Genomic DNA, 19,548 nt, shown 5'->3' with positions numbered 1-19,548 from the left:
TCCAGCAGACCACACCTCACCATTCCAGATGCCTGGTCTGTATGCAGAGTGAGGAGGGGGGCAGAGGCAGTCCCACTGCCCAGTGGTCCCACTGAACTGGCTTCCCTCATAGGACGCCAGATGCTCTTTCCTCGGCCCCAGGGACCGCCTCCACCTAAGAGCTCATGGCCCAGAGTCCCCCTTCTGTAGCATCCCAGAGGGTGTGAGAGATCCTCAATCAGGCCTCTACTAGTGTAACTCCTTCCAAAGGGACCCCTTCCCATATCCCAGATCAGACCCTGGTGATTACCAAGGTCTCAAGGGCTCTGGGGATCCCCAGCCTCAGCCTGGTAGTACCCCAGAATCTCACAGAGTACCCCCCACTACTCCCCACGTTCCTGCCGGCCCTTGCTCATAGTGTACCTGCTCCCACGGCCTCAACGCTCACCTCTGCCAGGATGAGGCCCAGATCAGACTCAGCCCCCAACCAAAGCTCTCCCCACCTCCCCATGCGTCACCTTCCTCCTTTCTCAAATCCCCCTTCAGACTCTGCCAACCCCATCTTTAAAGTGACTCTTGACTTTGGCTGAGCCAGGCCCTAGTGCCTCCTTTCTGAAGCCTGCCCTGCTCTCCCGTAGAACAGCTGCTCTGTCATCTCTCCTGGCCCTCTCATCATGGCCTGTCAAATTAAACACGATTCGCTCCTGAGCTGCACATTCAAGCCCAGCAAACCCCAGCTCTGCCACTCACAAGCTGTGTGACCTTAGGCAGATCATTTAGCCTCTCTGAGCTGTGATTTTCTCATCTATAAAATGTACTTTGAAAGCTATCGACAGATTTTAAAGGCAGTGAGGCAGTATCCAACACTCGATAGACTTTGGGTCTGATCCCCACTCTGCCAAAACCCTGAGGCTCCCTGCCCTGGCGAAACAGGCTCCTGCTTCCTCCTACCTCTTTGGGAGGGCTCTATGCTGGCAAGAGCCCTCCCCCAAACTTCCTGCGTGTTGTGGCATGAAGTAGTCAAGAGAAGGTCTGAGGCTGAGCAAAGGGACTGCAGGGATATAAGCCACCCACTACTCCAAGTTTCTTTGGGCCTCAGTTTCCCCTCAGCTCAGTGAGGTTGAGATTTCTGTATGCAAGGCCAGGATGAGGATATTTCTACATGCAGGCTGGGAGGGGCTGCCTGAGCAGCAGGAATGAGCCTCTGGTGCATTGGGAAAGGCTGATAAACAAACTCACCAGAATCCAAATCAGGAAGGCCAAGAGCTGGGGTTGCCATGGCAACCTGCAGCAGGCTCCCAGTCTCTCTGGGGTGGGGGCCGGGACTTGCCAGACTTGGCTGCTCCCCTACCTCTGAGGCCTCCTCCTTGGGCTTTGCCCAACTCAGCATGGACACGGGAGAGAGGCAAGGGCACAGAGAGGCAGGCCTGGGCTCCCACTACCAGCTTCAGTGAGATCACCCCTCTCCCAAAGTGAGGCTCCAGAGGGCAGCAAGCCACCCCCGCATCCTTCCACCCGTCAGGCCCCGTCCGCTGTCTGGGATGACACAGCATCCTCACATGTGCTGATGCCCTCAGGCCTCTGCCAGGGCCAGTGGCCTTGGAGCTATTACTTGGGAACAGGACAGAGGGGGCAGGGAGATGATCCCCAGACCTCCCGTTATAACGGGGTGGGGAAGAACAAGCACGGGGGTCAGGTGCCCCCCCTCTATGTGCTCATTTAATGGCACAACCCTTTGACAGATAAGGAAACAGACTCAGGGAAGTAAAGTGGCTTCCCCAGGTCACATAGCTAACTGGGTGGTAAAAACTAGGTCCCAGCCAGGGTTTTCCAATTTCTTATCCCAGATCCTTCCTGATGGGGACTGTGACTAGATGCCCTGAGCTGACCATGCGGCATGTCACTAGCGGCCCTTTGGGACTTACCACACACTGACCCACCTAACTAGCAGAGGGCAGAGCCCAGTCTGCACAGACACACAGTAGACAGACAGATAATGGCCTTCATGCCTCCATTTAATGGCCAACCCAGCACTTCCCAGATGATGCCCAGTAGGGAAGTCCTCCAACCTGCCTGCTGCCCCCTGAAGAACCCACCCAAGCTAGTACCTCTCAGCCTTATTAGCAGCGTTCCAGTCCAGTCCAGTGTTGGGAGCAGCCTCAGCTCAGCTCCTTCAGCAAGCTGTTGATTGAGCCCAGCAGTTCCCGAAAGTAGCCCTCATCCTCGCCATCTTGGAGCTCCAGGGCAGCGAGTACCTGGTATTCATCCTGCAGGCTAGCCAGCATCCTGCTGAGTTGAGGGTCCTGGTGGTAGTGGTCCCGGCAGGTGACCAGGAGGGCACCCAGTGTTTGCAGCACCTTTTCTCGGGCATCATGTTCAGGGAGTGCCAACAGGTGGGCAGTGATCTCACACCAGCCTTGTTCTCGCAGGCTTGGCAGGAGGTGCACCTGGCGATACTGCTGCAGCTTCTCTGGGGGCGTCTCGTGGGTCAGTTCAGCCTCCTCCTCAGCAAACATCTGCCATCCACAAGGCCAGGTGCGAAGGATGGGGTGGGAGGAAAGAACACACAGAGAGCGGTCAGCTTTGCCCTTCAGTTACGAAGACACATGGTTAATCTGTGAGTTGAAATCCTCTTCCTTCATACCCTTGGGCCTTAAAGGCCATTAATGGGAGAAGGTCAGCAGGATTCATGGCCTCAAAATGCTCCCCCATCCACCTATCTGTCAATCCATCCATTCATCAAAACAACTGTGCAATGTGCCAGATGCTGGAGAAATGATGATGGAGGCATGGTCCCTGCCCTTGAGGAATTCAGGGTCTAGAAGAATAAAATTTAACTGAATAATTCCTAAAGAGCATGGTAAATTTAGTCCAGCAGTGTAGTGTGGAGGCAGATGGACTGGGTTCAAATTTCTGTTCCACCACTGAGAGCTGAATGAACTTGGGCTGGCACTTAGCCTCCCTAAGACCCAATGTCATCATGTCTGACATGGAGATGATAGAACCCCTCAGGACTGCTGGGAAGACTCAAAACAACAGGAAACCGCAGGCACTGGCTAGCACACAAGCACATCCAACAATGTGAGCTTCAATGCCAATTGTTAACACAGCATCTACACCGCTACAAGTGTTAGCTAGATCAGCAACATGGGCATCACCACTACCACTACAGATCCACACCTCAGAGGAGTTAGGGACAGGGACAGAGGAGGACAGCATTTCCTTGAGTCAGGGCTGGGGGCAGGGGAGAGACATCCAAGGTAACAGAGGAGAGATCAGTTTCTCCAGCCAATGTGCACATCCTTCTCCAGGCTCGCTGGCCCATTCCCAGGATGTCAGCTGTGCCTGGGCCTTATTAATTGGACATGAGCACCACATTGTTGCCTGCTGTTCTGAGAAACTGGGTTTCTGCAGCTTAAAGGAGGCGGAGGTTATGGTGGCGGGGAGGGGGGGGAGAGAGAGAGAGAGAGAGAAACAGACTGAGAGACACGACAGGCCAAGAGAGATAGAGAGGAAGAGAGGACGAGCACACACAAAAGCAACAGCTGACAGAGTGAAGCAGTGATGGATGACCCTGACCCTCACTCAGCGCAGCACAGAACGGGGCAGGGAGGAGGGCTGGGCCCCTCAGCCTCCAACACTCACGGCAGTTCCAGCAGCTGCCCAGCCCTGCTCCACCAATCAGCAGGCTGGCTGTTCTAGGGAGAGTGTGGCCTGAGACAGGCAGCTGAGAAATCCCTGCCAATGCTCTCTGCAGCAGCTGAACTAAGAATCCAGGCCTGGCTGATTTTACTCTCTCCTTAATTAAGACACTTTTTAGGCTCACAAAGACCAAAGTGGGCTGAGCACTAAGCCTCCACCAGGTGGCAAGCACCTGGGGTCCACAGGGACGTCCAGAACAGCCATTCTAAGCCCCTGCCCAAAGTCAAAGCTCCCAGAATAGGCAACTCCAGGTTTCTAGAATCTTAAGAGTCAGCGTCATTCCAGCCCTGGGCTCCTTGGTCTCCTGGCTGCTGTGATGCTTCCTAGACATAGCTCTTCCATTGCACCTGCCCCTCACCACCCCACCCTATGCTTCAGCCAAATAATCTTTCATTCAATGACAGGCTCATCCTGACTAGTTCTGGCCTTCGAGCGCACTGATCCCGAGGCGTGCGCACTTTGCTTGGACCACTGCCAGCACCCCTCCCCACCCTCTCCTCACCAGCCCTCAGGTTTCAGATCAGCAGTCTTTTCCCAGAGGACATCCTCCCTGATGTCTCAGAAATCCTGGGCTCAGGGCCCTGACGTGGGGCCCCCACAGTATCTCTGTCTGCCCAGCTCAGGACTGGCATAGTTGCTCCAGAGCACTTACTAATGAGGATGAAGGGATGGGTGAAGAGACATGGGAGGGGGCCAGGATCAAATGGCCAGAAGCAAACAGCAAAGTGAGAGGGAGACAGAGCACGCAGAGCACTCACCTTCTCAGTGACCAGATCATAGAGCAGGGTGACCACACGCACGGCCAGCACCTCTGTGCCCTTCTCCTGCACCAAGCTCCTCAGGACCTGCAGGCCCCCCAGCTTCAGGAACTGCTGCTGTGCATAAGGGAAGTGTCGCAGTAGGGAGCACAGAGCAAACAGGACCTGGAGAGACACAGACACAGAAGGGTGAGGGGCCATACAGAGCTGGACCTGCCCCAAGACCCAGAGAAGGCAGCTGGAGGTACACCAACTACCCAGCCCAGCTCCCATTCTTTGTGGCTATACCCACTACCCTCAGGTACAGTTACACCCCAGAACCCAGGTCCGGGAGAGCCAGGAGAGACGGCAGATACCTTCAGCACCCCCCAGAGGACATATGCAGCCCCAGTGCAGGAAGCCAGGGAGTGGGACCCAAAACTTTGCAAACCATGGGAGTTTCAGATGCCTTGGCCTCCAGGCCTCCAGATGCCTTGGCATGCTGCTGTAGGGGAGGGGGGCCTCTCTCCTTACACCGTCCAGCAGATGGCCACTCAGGCCCCCATGGGTGATATGCAGAGCGTGGAAAGGGACCCATGCCTTTCAGGCTCCACGGGTGGGCTGGGGGCTGGGCAGGAGGAAGGGAGCAGGAACCCACCTTCTTCTTTGCAGTGAGAGGCTGCTCTGTCGCCAGGATGACTAGCAGCTTCTGCAGGGCTCCCCCTTCAATGGCCTCCACCTGGACCTTTGGGTTGCTAAAGGGAGGAAGCCCAGGAAAACATGACTTTGCACCTATTCACCAATTTGGGGCAACACCAGCGTGCCCAGCTCAAGGATCTGAGTGGTTAGGGAGTTGATACCACACCAGCCATCCCTGGAGAGAAACAAGGTATATAAGGTGGTGGTGGGGTTCCCCACTCTGGACAAGCTAGAACTTAGATGAGGAAAGAGAGACTAATGAGTGTGGGTCTACCTGCGTACAATGACCTCTAGCACAGACAACAGGGCCAAGTGCCTCCACGCCAGTCTCACACTCCCCAGTAGCCATTGGGCTGGAGTGATCTGAGAAGGGAAATTACTTCTACCATTTTAAGATCCATCTGATGCTAAAGGTGCTACTTCAGTGTCCCTCCTACAGAAAGTCTTCCTCGATGTTCCCCAAGCCAGTGATGGGTACCCCTCCTTCCATGACCCCAGGCACATCACACACTGGGGGGCAATTACTAATAGGTCCTAGGGGCAGGGACCCATTCTTCTTCCCTCCTCTCCTGGGTGGAGCGCACGTAGCATGTAGTAAAGCACGAGATCCAAGAAGCCTCTGAATCCCTATGTAGATACTAAAATAGGGCCAACCCACTGCCTCCCCACCAGACCCTCTACTGTATGAGAACAGCTACTGTGATTTTATCTATCCCTGTATTCTCAGCCTTTAGCAGAGCTGCAGGCCATGCCATAGGCCCCTGAACAATAGGGAATGAGTGAATAAACACATGTATATGACCATGATTGTGCCAACCAACAAACAGGCAATGCTGAAACACGCAAACCCAGAGCTACCTCTGGGACTCTCCCCATTCTAGGCTAAAGAAAGAGTAATGAGATTCAAACATACATTTCAGGCCCAGCCCTCCTGGATGAAAGGGTGCTGGGCCTGGAAGGTGGGCCCTCCGTTAGGGCAGGGCGCCAGGCAAGGGACAGGGCCGGGAACCCCAGCAGGATACCCTTTAGCAGAATCTTTGCTTTTTCAGGTCAAATTAGTGATCAATTAAGGAGCCAGTGTCAAACAAAGGGACTTATGTTGTTAGGCCCTTGAGGAAGGTCAAGGCTCCCTCACCAGCCACTTCTGAGGCTTCAGAGAAAAAAGGTAGCAGGCACGTTAAAAGCCTGAGGCAAGCAGCAAGGGGAGGGGCGAGGCCAAAAAGGTCAAAGGGCCCAGAAAGGGTACCGAGCCTCCACTAAGCTCTGGCTGTCTTACCTCAGCATGGCCACCAGCTCCGTGAAGACCCCCTTGACACCTGTTCCTCCTAATCCCTAACCTTAGCAGGGGGTTCTTGGGGCACACTGGAGAATGAAGCATGGTATAAGCAAGTCAGAGGGAGTCAGCTCTTGATCCAAAACCCAGAGAAAAGGGAAGGGAGGTAATAAGAGAGTGTGCACACTGCTGCTTATAGAAGAGGTCCTGGCACACAGTAGGCACTCCATAAATGCTGGCCAAATGGCATGGTAATGTGCCTGAGTGGGTCCTAGTTGGTCCACCCTTCTAGGCACTGGTTTCAAGGTTCAGAGTAGACTTAGAACACTGAGCCAGTTTTTCTGCTGTAAAATGGGAGGTGTTTTTGTCTCTGCACCCCTCTCATCCAGAAAGGCCATGGAAGGTGGGTGTCAGCCTGTTCCACTGAGACTCCACCCATGTCTGAGGAGCAGCCTGGGGTCTCCGGGGAAGGGAGGCTGACTGCTCCTCTCCAGACAGGCAGGTGGGTGCCAATGCACAAGGGACTAGGAGCTGAGCCTCTCCCCCAACTTGAGGAAGGCAGCTGCTTCATCAAATCGTGAGCTAATTAGGGCTGGTTCTGCCATCATGTGCCTGAGGAATGCTCACCCACAACAGGCAAGGTCTACGAAAAGACAACAACCACACAAATGTCAAACATTGCCTCCCAAGGAAGGGAGGCTGCAAGGCCCAACCAACGTCACATTAGCTTCACGGAGCGCCACCCTCATGAAGTCACAGAGTGGCAGAGTCAAGGCCCTCCACGGACAGCATGAAGCATCGTCCTAGTCTACACATGTGCTGAGAACAAGACCCAGAGACAAGACAATCACCCAGGAAACCCAAGATAAGTCAAGATCAGAGCTCAGGCACAGAGTGGGCGTCCAAGGAGACCTGGGTCCAAGGACCAGCCTGGGCACCTCCCAGAGTAGCAGCCCTATCACCAACAAAAGGTAGTGTTGGGAGAGGGGAGAAACAACATGTAGAGGACTTGGGCCTCTGCCTGCCCAGATCTTACCTGGTACAAGGAAAGAGAAGACTTAAACCCCTGAAGGGAACCAAAGCACACCCAAAAAATCAAACTTTCAGGGGCAAAGGGGGTGAGCATGTATTTGTAGGTAAATCACTGGGATCCTCCTGAGAAAGAATAAGCTAATTCGGAGTAAGAAAAGATGCCAAAAGCCAATAAGAGATATGGCTTCCCTGGTACTTGTCCACAGGAGCCCCAGTGTAGGTCAGAGTGGGCCTGACTGTCCTTGGAAAGATGGAGAGTCAAGTCACTGCCAGGTGATTGCTCAGAGAAGCCCCATGCAGGACAGGTCCTTGGGGAGGCTCAGCCTGCCCTCTGACACTCAATGCTGAACAAACCAGGATTCACACATAGGGGAGGCTCCAGTACCAGATAATACAGGTTTCAGAGTGAATGAATAAATAGATGGTTATGTAATTTATTGCAGACCAGTTGACTCTGAACCTAAGGTCTATGGGGGTTCTAGGAGAGCCAGGAGGGCTGCAGGGAGAGGTGAGACTGCACGAAACCCCAGGAGACGTGTGGAAGACAACCTGTGCGGAGGAGAAAGGGCAGGTGCGCATGATCAGGAACATCATCATCATATGTGCAGAGGCAAGGAGACCATTCAGTGGGCGACTGCCCTGGAGAGTCATGAAAAATGGGGCTGAGACATGTAGCCTCACCAGATACCAGGAGGCCAGGCTGTCTGTAGTGTCAAGGAGATCTGCTGTCTAGGACCAAGAAGGGTAGACACAGGGCCCAGACATTGCCCAGCAAATAGAACCTGTTCCTCTTCCTCCTCCTTGAGCTCACACCCAAGGAAAAGTCAGGACTAGGATGCTAGAGGGAGCCCAGGAGCAGGACTTGTCTCAGGACAGTGACTCTTGGGACAGGAGATGAGTTAAGGAGACACTAAACCAGGCGCAGCTCACCACTCCCAGGTCAGGTCAGCTCTGGTCATGTGGTATTATGCCTGGATCTGCCCAGCCTCCTGGCACTGAGACCCTTTCCTTCCCTCCTGTGAGATAGCGCTGCCTCTCCCACTCCCTGTCCTGATGGGGTAGGTTCCAACTCCACAGACTACAGGGGAGGGCTTCTGGCCGAGTGCCGGCCCATCATAGCCCCTCCTGGCCCCAGTGGGTAGCCCAGGACTGGGCAATCGCAGCCCTTCTGCCTTCTACAATGAAGTCAGGAGAAACCAAAGTTCTCTTCTCCACAAGGTAGATGGCTCTAAGCCAGCAGCACCTATAGTTGTGCCAGCAGTCGCCAGGTAAACCCCAACCCAATGGGGAAAGCCCATTTAGAGTACGAGAGAATAGAGCTTAATACACAGGAGAAAGAAACTGAGAGAAAAAGAGAAAGCCTGATGCCTTTTATCTCTTGCTGAAATCACTTTCACAAGGCAATAAATCTACTTTTCCATCTGCAGCAATTCCGAAGGATCTGTGTAAACAGAGCAGGACTGTGGACCAAATTTGGGCCAGTGGCCAAGGGCCTCCTCAGCAGCCCTGGGCCCATGCCTTGCTTGGCCTTGTCTTCTGATCAGCTTAAATGAGGGCCCGTGCATAAATCTGGGCTCTACCCCAGGCTTCAGGGCTTCAGAGGCTCTGCGAACACTGCAGGGGTTCCATACAATACCCTCTGAAAACAGCCTAGTAGTGCTGCCCCGTCAAGGGACTGAGGAAACAGAGCAGAGAGAGGCTGGAAAAGACATTTCCTGTGGCACTCAGTCCATCATGGCAGGGACAGCAGAGCCAGGTGATTCTTGAGCAATGTGGACCAGAGGGTCAGACACCAACATGCTCTCAGAGCCTCTCTCCTAGGCAGCTCTTCCTTGGGCTCTGAATGATCATTGCTGGGCACTTCTGGGGAGGAAATGCCCAAAATATCTTAGAGTGAGGTGCAAGGGCCAGGGCCTAAAGGACCCTGGGTGAGAATCCTGTGAACAATGTCTGATGACCTCGGCCAAGTCCCTTTACGTCAGTGTCCTCATCAGACAGGCAGAGCTGAAACTACCCTGTGTCAACGGGAGAATAGCTAATAATGCCAAAATGCTAGCCAATGCTTTGTGACTGAAAGATTATGATTACAGTGGGTCTGCTACAGAAAGAGGCCAGACCATTATCTTGAGAATGCAGCTTTATTCAACCCAGAAGCCTCAGGCACATATAGCTGGCCTCATTCCCCTCCCAGTTGTACAAAATCTAGACCAGAGCTACACCCCTTGCCTTGGGGCAGGGGTCTTGCTGGCTGAAAAATGGGTATCCTGACAGGAGGGAATTTGAGAGAGTTAAAAGGGCAGGGGCCTGGCAAGCCTCAGAGTGACATCGGTGGCGCTGGTGTGCTCAAAGTCAACACGAGGATATTAAGGATGTAGCTCGTCTCTTACGAGATAAATGAGAATAAACCTTGTTCAGAGCTAAGCAAGCTGGACTGAATAAATACCATTAGCACTTGGATTACTGGGAGATTCACAATCAGCAGTCAAGTCAGCTGCCTGTGTGCAGAGGGACCGCAGCAGCTGCTATTCTGTAAATCGTTGGGGGAGGTGGGGTGGGAGGGCATGGCAGAAATGGAAGTGATTGCATTTGCAGAAAACAAACCATCTGGGTCAGGGTGACCGATGTGGGCAATGTGCCAAAGGTCAGAGGTCATATGAAAGCTGAGCGAGTGCTGGGTGGGCAGCGGAGCTGATCTGAGGGTGTGCGGCCAAGCCCGGCCAGAGAGGCCCATGAGAATACTGCCCACTTCAGACACAGGGGTCACCCTTCGCCACCCCCAGCTCTCAGCACTGCCTACAGTTTTCAGGCCCTGTGCAAAGTGGAAATGTGGGGCCCTTGTTCAAAAGGTAATTTCAAGATGGCAAGGGCAGAGTACTAAACCAGGCAGGGCCCTTTTTAGTGTGGTGTCCTGTGCGGCTGTACAGGTCTCATGGCCACAAAGCAGGTGCCGCCGGAACCAGGGGTGTGTGCACAGAAACAGAAAACACACAGAAATCCTGCTGGGGTGAACCAGAACAAGGGCTGGAAAAAAGGAGAAAAACTGGAAAAGGCAGAGCTCTAGGGTGGGAAATAAGGATTAGGTTGATGCATTAGATGGGGGCTGAGGAAACGCTGAGGTGGAAACCCCGAAGCAGGCTATACGTCACCCAGAGTCCTAGTCCAAGCCGTGGGACATTGGTGACACACTGAGGTATGTGCTCTCTCAGGAGCCCTCAATATTTCTAAGCAGAACGATGTTCTTTCTTTCCATTCTATTTTTTAAAAATTCTCATTCAAGCAGATATTCATTGATTTTTAGAGAGGGGGGAAAGGGGAGGGAGGGATAGAGGAATAGCAGGGAGAGAAAGAGAGAGAAACATCGATGTGAGAGGGAAACAAAGATCAGTTGCCTTCTGTATGTGCTCCGACCAGGAATTGAACCCACAACTCAAGCCTGCGCCCTAACCAGGAATCAAACAGGCAACCCTTTCAGCGTACAGGATGATGCTCCAATCAACTGAGCCACACAGGCCAGAGCTCTTTTCACTCTCTTAATAAAGAAAAAACTGTTCTTGTTCTGAAATGCTCCCTGAGAAGATGCTATGCAGTGGGGAAAGAGGGCATATCTCCGAGAACATGCGGTCAGGCTCAGAGTCATTTACGATCCTGCCTGATTAAGTTGTACATGCTCATCTTCTGACCCAGAGAGAAAGATTCTTCTCTGGTGGCCTCACTTTGTCTGTGTCCAAGTGTGTGGCCTTGACTATCTGCAAAATACAAGGACTTGCAAGATGTGTAATCCTGAAATAGGTAGGTTCATTAGGGATTTATACTAGCCTGCCATCTAGGAATTAATGGGGTTAAGTGATCAATTAATCAATCAAGATAGATACAATTACCAACTTGACTAAAAACAGAATAGGTTCACCAAAAATATAAATGCCACATACAACTCTTCCACACTAAAGTCAAGTCCCCAGGAAAAACAAAACATCCAGCCTGTAATAAGCCTTATACCACCCAAGTGTAGAGGGAACCACATTGGGCTCCTCAGAAGTTCCCTCTGATACAGGGGGAGGGTAGGAGTGTCACTGGACCCATTCACATACAGTTCCCAACCAGAAGTCAGTCATGTAAGCAAGTGTGGATGCCCACAATTTACCACAATGATAGCCCCCCCAAGAGTTATCTCTAGGGTCTCCTTCCAGACACACACACACATTCTCTCTCTCTCTCTCCCCGCCCCCCGCCCCACCCACCACTGGAGAGATAAGGGGCTTCAGAGGGAAGGGCACCAAAGAACCTTCCTGACAGACATCTGGTACTTCTCAAACAGAGCTCTGCATCACAATCACCTGGGGCACACTTTTCCCTTAAATCATTTCATAGTACTTAAGAAGTTACAAAAACTACACAGGAAAAATAACTTACAGAAAATCTGCAAAACAGTAAAAGAAATCGGATCAAGATTCAACAATTGTTAACATTTTACAACATTTCTTTTTTTCATTTTCTCTCTATATATTCCGACATATTTTTTCTTTTCTGAAACATTTGAGAGTAAGGTGCACTTTATCCCTAAATGTATCAAATACGTATTTCCCAAGAACATAACTACAGTGCAACGATCAAAATCAGGAAGTTAACACTGATACATGATTTACAGATACTCATATTTTGCCAACTTTTAAAAATACCATTTTTAGAAAAATAATTTTGGTCCAAGGCCCAATTCTGGATTACATGATACATTTTACTAAATGTCTTTTAAGACTCCTTGACACTTCTTTCCTTAGCATTTTCTCTCATGACACTGAGAGTTTTGAGGAGCATAGGTCAATTGTAGAAGGTCCCTCAGCCTGGATTTGTCTAATCTTTCTCACAATCAGATTAGGGTTATGCAACTGGCAGGAAGACCACAAAAGCGATGTTTTATCTTTCTTAGTGCAGCGTGTCAGGAGGCACGTAATGTCAGGCCCACATTGGTGGTGTTCACTTCGATTACTTGGTCATGGTGGCATCTGCCAGATTTCTCCACCATAAAGATACTATTTGTCTCTTTGAAATTAGTGGACCCAGGTACCTTTGTCCCAGGGCCATTCTACTCCTAATGCCTTAGGCCACATCTAGGAGACACTTTGAAATATGAAGACAGCATGTTCCTCATCAAACTTTCACCCACTAGTTCTGGCATTTGTGGATAATTCTTGCTTAAAATAATTATTACTATGATGTTTGTCACATGATGATATTCAAACGCCGTGATTTCTCCTATCTGTAGTTGTTGGCACTCTACTTCAAAGAAGAGGTTTTCTTTCTTCCTCGTTCATGCATTCATTCATTCATTCATTCATATCAGTATGGATTCATGAATTCTTATTTATCCTATGGCTTATAATCCATTTCTATCAAATTATTTTGATGTTCAAATTATCCCTGATTTAATCACCAGAGACTTTTTGCACTGGCTTCTGTGTCTTACTGACATGTCTACATCATTCTTTGAGCACTTCCTTGTACAAGATGTTCCTGTACAAGCTTTGTACAAGATATTGTATTTTTCCCACACCTGACATGGAATCAGCCATTTCTCCAAGGAGCACGTGGGAAATTTTTTGAAAATTCTGACCGATTCTAAACCTTAGTCTACACATGATAAATCATACTCTCAGAAGATGGGGCTCAAAAACATGGTTTTTGGTAAATGCCCCACGATTTTTTTTTAAATCCTCACCCGAGGATATATTTATTGATTTTAGAGAGGAAGGGAGGGAAGGAGAGAGACAGGGAGAGGGTGGGGGGACAGAGAGAGAAACATCAACGGTTGCCTCCCATTCTGGCCCCAACCAGCGATCAAACCCACAACCTAGGTATGTGCCCTGATGAGGAATCAAACTGGCAACCTCGACGATGCTCTAACCAATTGAGCCACCTGTCCAGGGCCCATGTCATTCTTATCAGTAGGCCTGGTGCTGATATGAGGACCACCATTGTGGGTAACTAGACCCAGTGCCCAACCTTTTATCTGGTATAGCATCTCTGATAACTGGCTGCCTCGTACTTGAAGACTAGAGGATTAGGAAGCCAACCATTGAACAAGGCAGTCTTCAGGCTAGTTGTAAACTCTTGCAGGTGCTAGAGAAATGTCTTCTGATGGCTAGTTGAAATCTAGTTTCATGAAACTTACACCAACCTGTCTCAGGTCTATCCTCTCAAAGTAGAGAGTGCCAGCCCTTCTGAAGCTTTGGAGCAACTAACTGTCCAGAGGAAGCTCCCCTTTCACAATCTGGAAACATGGGATCCTGCAGTCATTCTTTGTGTGACTCTGAAAATCCTCTGCCTTCTTGACTACGCTCTATGAGATGCTGCTCTATGTACCAACCAACCCCTACAGAATGGTACCCACACATACCCACAGGGCTCCAGCCTGGCCAACTCCTCCAGAGTCCAGTAGGCCCAGGTATCTCTACCCCAGGGCCATTCTACTCCTAATGCCTCAGGCCACATCTAGGTTTTTGGTGGTAGTGTCACAGAACTGACTCACACTAGGCCTGCCTATATCGAATCCCTGGAGGCTGTTCACATAGTCCTCTGACGAGCCAAGGGTTCCCCAACATAGCCCTGAAAACAAACCAGCTGACAAAAAGCAAGTTACAAACAGTATGGGTGGTATAACACCATATATGTTTCTTTGTGGTAAGATTTACTTTTTACACATGACTATGGTTATTTATAAGATTAAACTAATAACAAAATTTTTTAAGATCGTATTTATTTCTTTTTAGAAGGGAAGGGAGGGAAAAAGAGAGGGAGAAAAATATCTGTATGCTTGCCTCTTGCACACCCCCTACTAGGGATCTGGCCTGCAACCCAGGCATGTGCCCTAACTGGGAATCAGACCAGTGACCCCTTGGTTTACAGGCTGGCACTCAATCCACTGAGCCACAGCAGCCAGGGCTTAATAACAAAATGTAAAATGTCACTTCACTACCTGGGCCCTTCTTCCTAGCCTGCCACTATTCTTCTGAATTTTCATTCTGTCACGTATTCAACATGTTATCTCTCGTGATGTGTCATCTGCCCACATGTCCTCACATAAGAATATGAATGCAATTTGGACAGGACAGAGTCTGACACAAGCTCTTTGGCAGATCACTACAGTGAAGGAGTGAAGGCTCTGTTGACACTGAGCCATGTATAAATAAATGTTTATTGGGTCTGATTGTTCAAATAGCTACAAATCCACACATCTTTATCATCATTTATCTACCTGGCCAATTAGATTATTGTGAAATTCTGCCAAATGCTTTCCTGAATTGCAAGCTCCCTCTGTGTCTATAATGTTGGTCTAATCTCTTTGGCTGGCAAATCTTTCTAAAAAAGGAAATCAGAATGGGAAGGAGCATGAGAGAATCTTCAAGGGGGCTGATAAGGTTCTATTTTTACAATTTTTATTTATTGATTTGAGAGAGAGAGAGAGAAACTGATTTAGTATTCCACTTACCTATGTATTCACAGGATGATTCTTGTATGTGCCCAGATGAGGGACCAAACCCGCCACCTTGGCCTATTTGGATGACACTCTAACCAGTGGAGCTATCTGGCCAGGGCAAAATTCTATTTCTTGACCCAGGTGGTGGTTATATGGATATATTTACTTTTAATAAGTATCAAGTCGTATGTGTAAGTTACACACTTTTCTGTAGAAGGAAAGGAGGAAGGGAGGGAGGGAGGGAGGGAGGGACTAATTTGTCAAGACCTGTTTTTACCAAACTCATGCTAGTTCCAAGAGGTCACCTCTTCTCTTTAGAAATGCTCATAATCACACTGCAAACCAAAACAGTTACCCCATTTTATCTCCTTGCCTCTCTCTCAACCCCCATGATGCCATAAAGATTCACACACACACACACACACAGGTCTCATGACGTTGTCCATAATTTTCATTTGATTTTTCAGATCCTAACTAATTTGAAGAAGCCAGTGGCTCTCTTCCTTCTTCTTTACACCCTTGGGCTCAAGTTCCTTTTAACCATGTTTGTTTTAATCCTAGCAGAAAGGCCATTCTGTTTAAGAGAGAAGTCAAAGGCAAAACAGGAATAGAGCAGAGGATGGAGATGCCCTCTCTTTATCTGCTACAGTGAATCATCTCACTGAAGCAGGTGGCTGAATGCCTTGTTTGTCATTCCTCTCACTCTGAACACTAACTGTTCAGGCAGGTCCTTTATTATTAGCATCCCAGATCTCACCCACCTGGTATTCCTGACAGTGTTCTCAGAGAGTTACACCCTTCTTCTCTGTCTCTTCTTGGTAATAGGCCCCTTGTTTTTCTCTTAGACAAAAGCTCAACTCTAACTGCCCCCCATGCGGCCATGTTGGTTTCTTTAGGTGTCTCTTCTCTTGTTCCTTGCAGCAATCTCTTGTGACTACATTAAACACATTTCATTTATCAGACTACGAGTCATCCTTCCTTTCCAAGCTCTTGCTCAAGACATTATATATACTTTTCCCTGGCCCTTCTGCTTTCCCCCAAACTCAGAGAGTTGTGCATTGCCCTTGGCTTCTTCAAACATAGCCACTTTCTGCTTAGGTTCCCAACACTTTCATTTCATCAAATAGATAGCTTTCTGAGAGATCAAACTATCAGAAAAGTGAATTAAAAATTAAAGCAAGTCAAGAATTGTTTCTTGCAGAAGGCGATTTCCAGGTGCTGAGATATGTAAAGATCCATAGTGCCACACCAGCTTGCTTCTGTACCAGTTTTATAATCTCAATTTAGAAAGCCTCTCCTACACTGAGGCATCTTATCCCAAGGATAGTGTGTTTGTTTTTCGGTGGGCTAAGAGCCAATGGTCTGGACTTTTGTTGCACCAAAAAGCCCAAACTCAGTAAGCAAACTAGTGAATAACCTTCTCTGGAGTCAGAGAGGAGACCTGAGTTCAAGCCCTAGTCTCACTGTTTCAATCTGTGTTACTGGGATAAGTTACTAAACCTCCTTGGATCTCTGTTTCTTCATTTGTAAAATGGACATTAATATTTATCTCATGGGACTGTTGTAGGAAGGAAATATGATACTATATAAAGAGATCAGCACAATTCCAGGCAAGTATCAAGCATTCAAGTAACAGTTGTTTTATCATGATATATTATTCTACTTAATGAAAATTACTGTTTTTACTTTCCTGCTAAGAAAGACAGAGTGCCTGGGTTTTCAGGCTTCTCAGAGGTGGGAGGGGCTACCTGTGGTGGGGAACAAAGAAAAATGTACCACCTCCCACTGAGTGGCCCTAGATTCTCATTCTCAGCTCTTCTTGCTGGATAGACAAAGCCAGCATAGAAAGAATTCATGGGGGAGAAATGTAATTAATAAGCTAGAGGGAGTGACTTGGAGGAAGGATCAAAGAGGCTAATTAGAACTGGCTAAAGGGAGACCACAGGATGGGGAACATGGGAGAGAGGGGCTATAATAATTCAAAGAATGTCTCCCAGCAATTGTCTCAGGCAGTCTGAGGGAAGTGAGGTAGGAGTAACAGAATTAAGCAGAAGAAAATTTAGGCTAAAACATATGAGATTTTTCACACAGTGAGATTTATCAATTTTGTTAGAGAACCCAGAGAAAGTTTTACTGCAGGTCATCTATTTCAGCTGGTAGTATAACTGTCCCGCTAAGTGCTGGGTGCTGTGGGAGAGCAAAGCAGGCCAGAACCCACAAGGTAGGGCTCCAGAGAAAATCACTTGGCCAATAGTGGTTCCAAGCTGCAGGCAAATATACCTTTCTCAACAGGCCCTTTATGGCTCAGAAGGAACTTTCATATTCACCCAGATCTTGCTCTCAAGAGTTCTAAAATGTGTGCTGGGAAGGCAATCCTTCCAATCTCATCTCCGCAATTAGAGCAAATGGAATCAAGCAGGATTTATTTTGCTTTTACTTCACAACTGCAGAAATGTTTATGAATAAGCCATCTCTTAATAGCAAAAGAAAAGGCAATGATCGTGGGATGGTCTATAGCTGAAAATGATAACACAGAAATGCTTCGATTACAGAATTTGGAAGTCATGTAGACTACAAATCTCTCTGCTGTGCAACATACATAACAAGTCCCTAAAATATCCTTTGTTTGATGAGGTTTTTCTCAGATATTTAAGGTTTCTGACAGTTTAAATATGGTGAACAATATGGTGAACCAACCAAGTATGTTGCATCACTGGTATTTGGAATGATCTATGAACAATTAGTTCTAGTTCTGAGAGACAAGTGCAGTGCCCAGGCTCCTGCTTTTCCATGGGGGCCTGGCCTCCTTGGCCAACTCCATTTCATGTAGCTGGTCTCACAGCTCAAGTGAGCATGTGTTTCCTGCCCCTGACCATGTGTCTCACATTGTAACAGAACAGAAAACTCTGTGGAGTGCATCAGCTGACTCTCTGGCCAGGCTGTGGGCTCACCAGGTATCCTACAGGTTAAGAGGACACAGAATTTCCCCTGATGCAGGAACAAAACTGGGAGGCCTTGCCTGGCCTGAGACCCTTTAGCCTAACTCACCAAACACTGGAAATGCAGGCCTAAAAGGACAGTGAAGACTTCCCACTCTCGGGAGTTCTTTAAGAACTGGAGAAAAGCCCCAATTACTCATAGCTCCTGGAGACAGAATGATGGATGGTTTTGTTTTGCAAGCATTCTATTTATCTGAGGCTATTTTCCCAGTTAGTTGGTTGACAAATCCTGATTGGGCCCAGAGTGCACAGGGTCTTCAGCTAAGCATCTTGGGGCCAAAGCAAAGAATGAAAATAGTCCCTGCCCCTATTAGACAAAATTAATAGCCTACAGATACATGCAGAGAGATGCTCTATTAGACAAGTCACTATGTAAGAGAGGTAACTTCAATATTAGGCGTAATCTGAAAAATGGAGGGCTTGGCCAGGAAGGTATCCTGGAAAAACGATCGTGGTAAGATCAAAAGTCATACGTATGTATTAACCAACTAAAGTCAGATGAAGTTCTTTTTTTCCCCCAAAGGAAAATGTTAAAAATCACCTTCCACAAATCATTTTAACTTTTTTCCTTATAGACCACTAAAAGGCCTTTTGCTGGAATCATTCTAATCTAATGAAAGAGTTACACATAAAACGGTTAATGTCAAAGTATAAATGGTTTGTTTAAGATTCAGCAACTGCTGCTGAATCAAACACAAAATCTCTATGGCTTGACTATCAAGGGAAACAAAAGGCTTGACAATTCAGTGCTAGTTAAAGCCTGTCTGGCTGCATTTTAGATTACAACCTAAAAGAAAAAACATTAAACAAGTTCAAGTGTAAACTGATATATGCACAGCAGTTTTCAACTGCCTGCAAATGGGGCAAGACCACAGTCTGGAATGTGACTTGCATGGTCCCATGTCCAAGGTATAGCTTGAGGTAAGCAGAACCTAAGACAAGAAAGCACTTGAGTCCAACCAGGGCTTGAATTCACCACTGCAGGAGAGGACCTGCAGTCAGTTCTTTGCTGCAGGAAGGCTAGGGGAGTTAAGAACAGTCTAATGCTAGGCAGGGGCTAGCTTCTGCGTGGGAGAAGTGGGAAAGCAAAAGAGTTTGCGCTTCCCTCCCCTTTTCTTGCTTGCTTGTCTGACACTTCCATGAAACCACAGTGGGACTCCTCCCCTGCTGAATCTGAGACAGGCCTGGTGACCCTCTCAGGCATCAAGTCTGGTTAGAAATAGTCCCATGTGGTAGGTTTGTGGGATGCTGAGCCAAACGTTTGTCTAAATCTTGCCCACTGGACTGTAAGTGCTTAAGCCCTCACTGCACTGGCTCAGTTGGTTAGGTGTCATCCCACAAACCAAAAGGTCAGGGCACATGCTGGGTTGCAGGTTTGATCCCTGGTCGGGGTTCATGCAAAAAGCAACCAACTGAAGTTTCTCTCTCACATCGATGATTCTCTCCCTCTTTTTCTCCCTCCCTTCTCCTCTCTCTAGAATCAATAAAAGAAAAAAATTTTTTAAGTGCTTAAAATCTCACCATCTGAGATTTATTTCTGAGCCTTAAAGACAGCTCTGTCTTTCAGGGGCCTCTAATAAAATGCCACTGCTCCTGGGTTGGAAGAGTCAGTCATGTGTAAGTGGGGTGACTACATAATTTATTGTCTAAATTGGG

At 48.6% G+C, this 19,548-nt stretch overlaps 1 protein-coding gene across 3 annotated transcripts in view; it reads right to left on the bottom strand.

Annotated features, from left to right (window-relative positions):
* Window positions 1-1,982: 1,982 nt before the first annotated feature.
* SIL1 (SIL1 nucleotide exchange factor) overlaps window positions 1,983-19,548 on the bottom strand; it is a 196,460-nt gene continuing 178,894 nt past the window's right edge. For all 3 annotated transcript variants that reach the window (XM_054568382.1, XM_054568385.1, XM_054568383.1), the window contains exons 8-10: window positions 5,077-5,173; window positions 4,440-4,604; window positions 1,983-2,495 (exon numbers count right to left, since the gene is read on the bottom strand). In XM_054568382.1, coding sequence (XP_054424357.1) covers window positions 2,139-2,495; window positions 4,440-4,604; window positions 5,077-5,173 — 619 coding nt within the window. In that variant the 3' untranslated portion in view covers window positions 1,983-2,138. The remainder of the gene's footprint in view (window positions 2,496-4,439; window positions 4,605-5,076; window positions 5,174-19,548) is intronic.

The sequence above is a fragment of the Pteronotus mesoamericanus genome, unplaced genomic scaffold (assembly GCF_021234165.1).
Source record: "Pteronotus mesoamericanus isolate MK-2021 breed Mesoamerican mustached bat unplaced genomic scaffold, CSHL_Meso_final contig_2, whole genome shotgun sequence".
NCBI lineage: Eukaryota > Metazoa > Chordata > Mammalia > Chiroptera > Mormoopidae > Pteronotus > Pteronotus mesoamericanus.
This window is presented reverse-complemented; position numbering and strand designations above follow the sequence as displayed.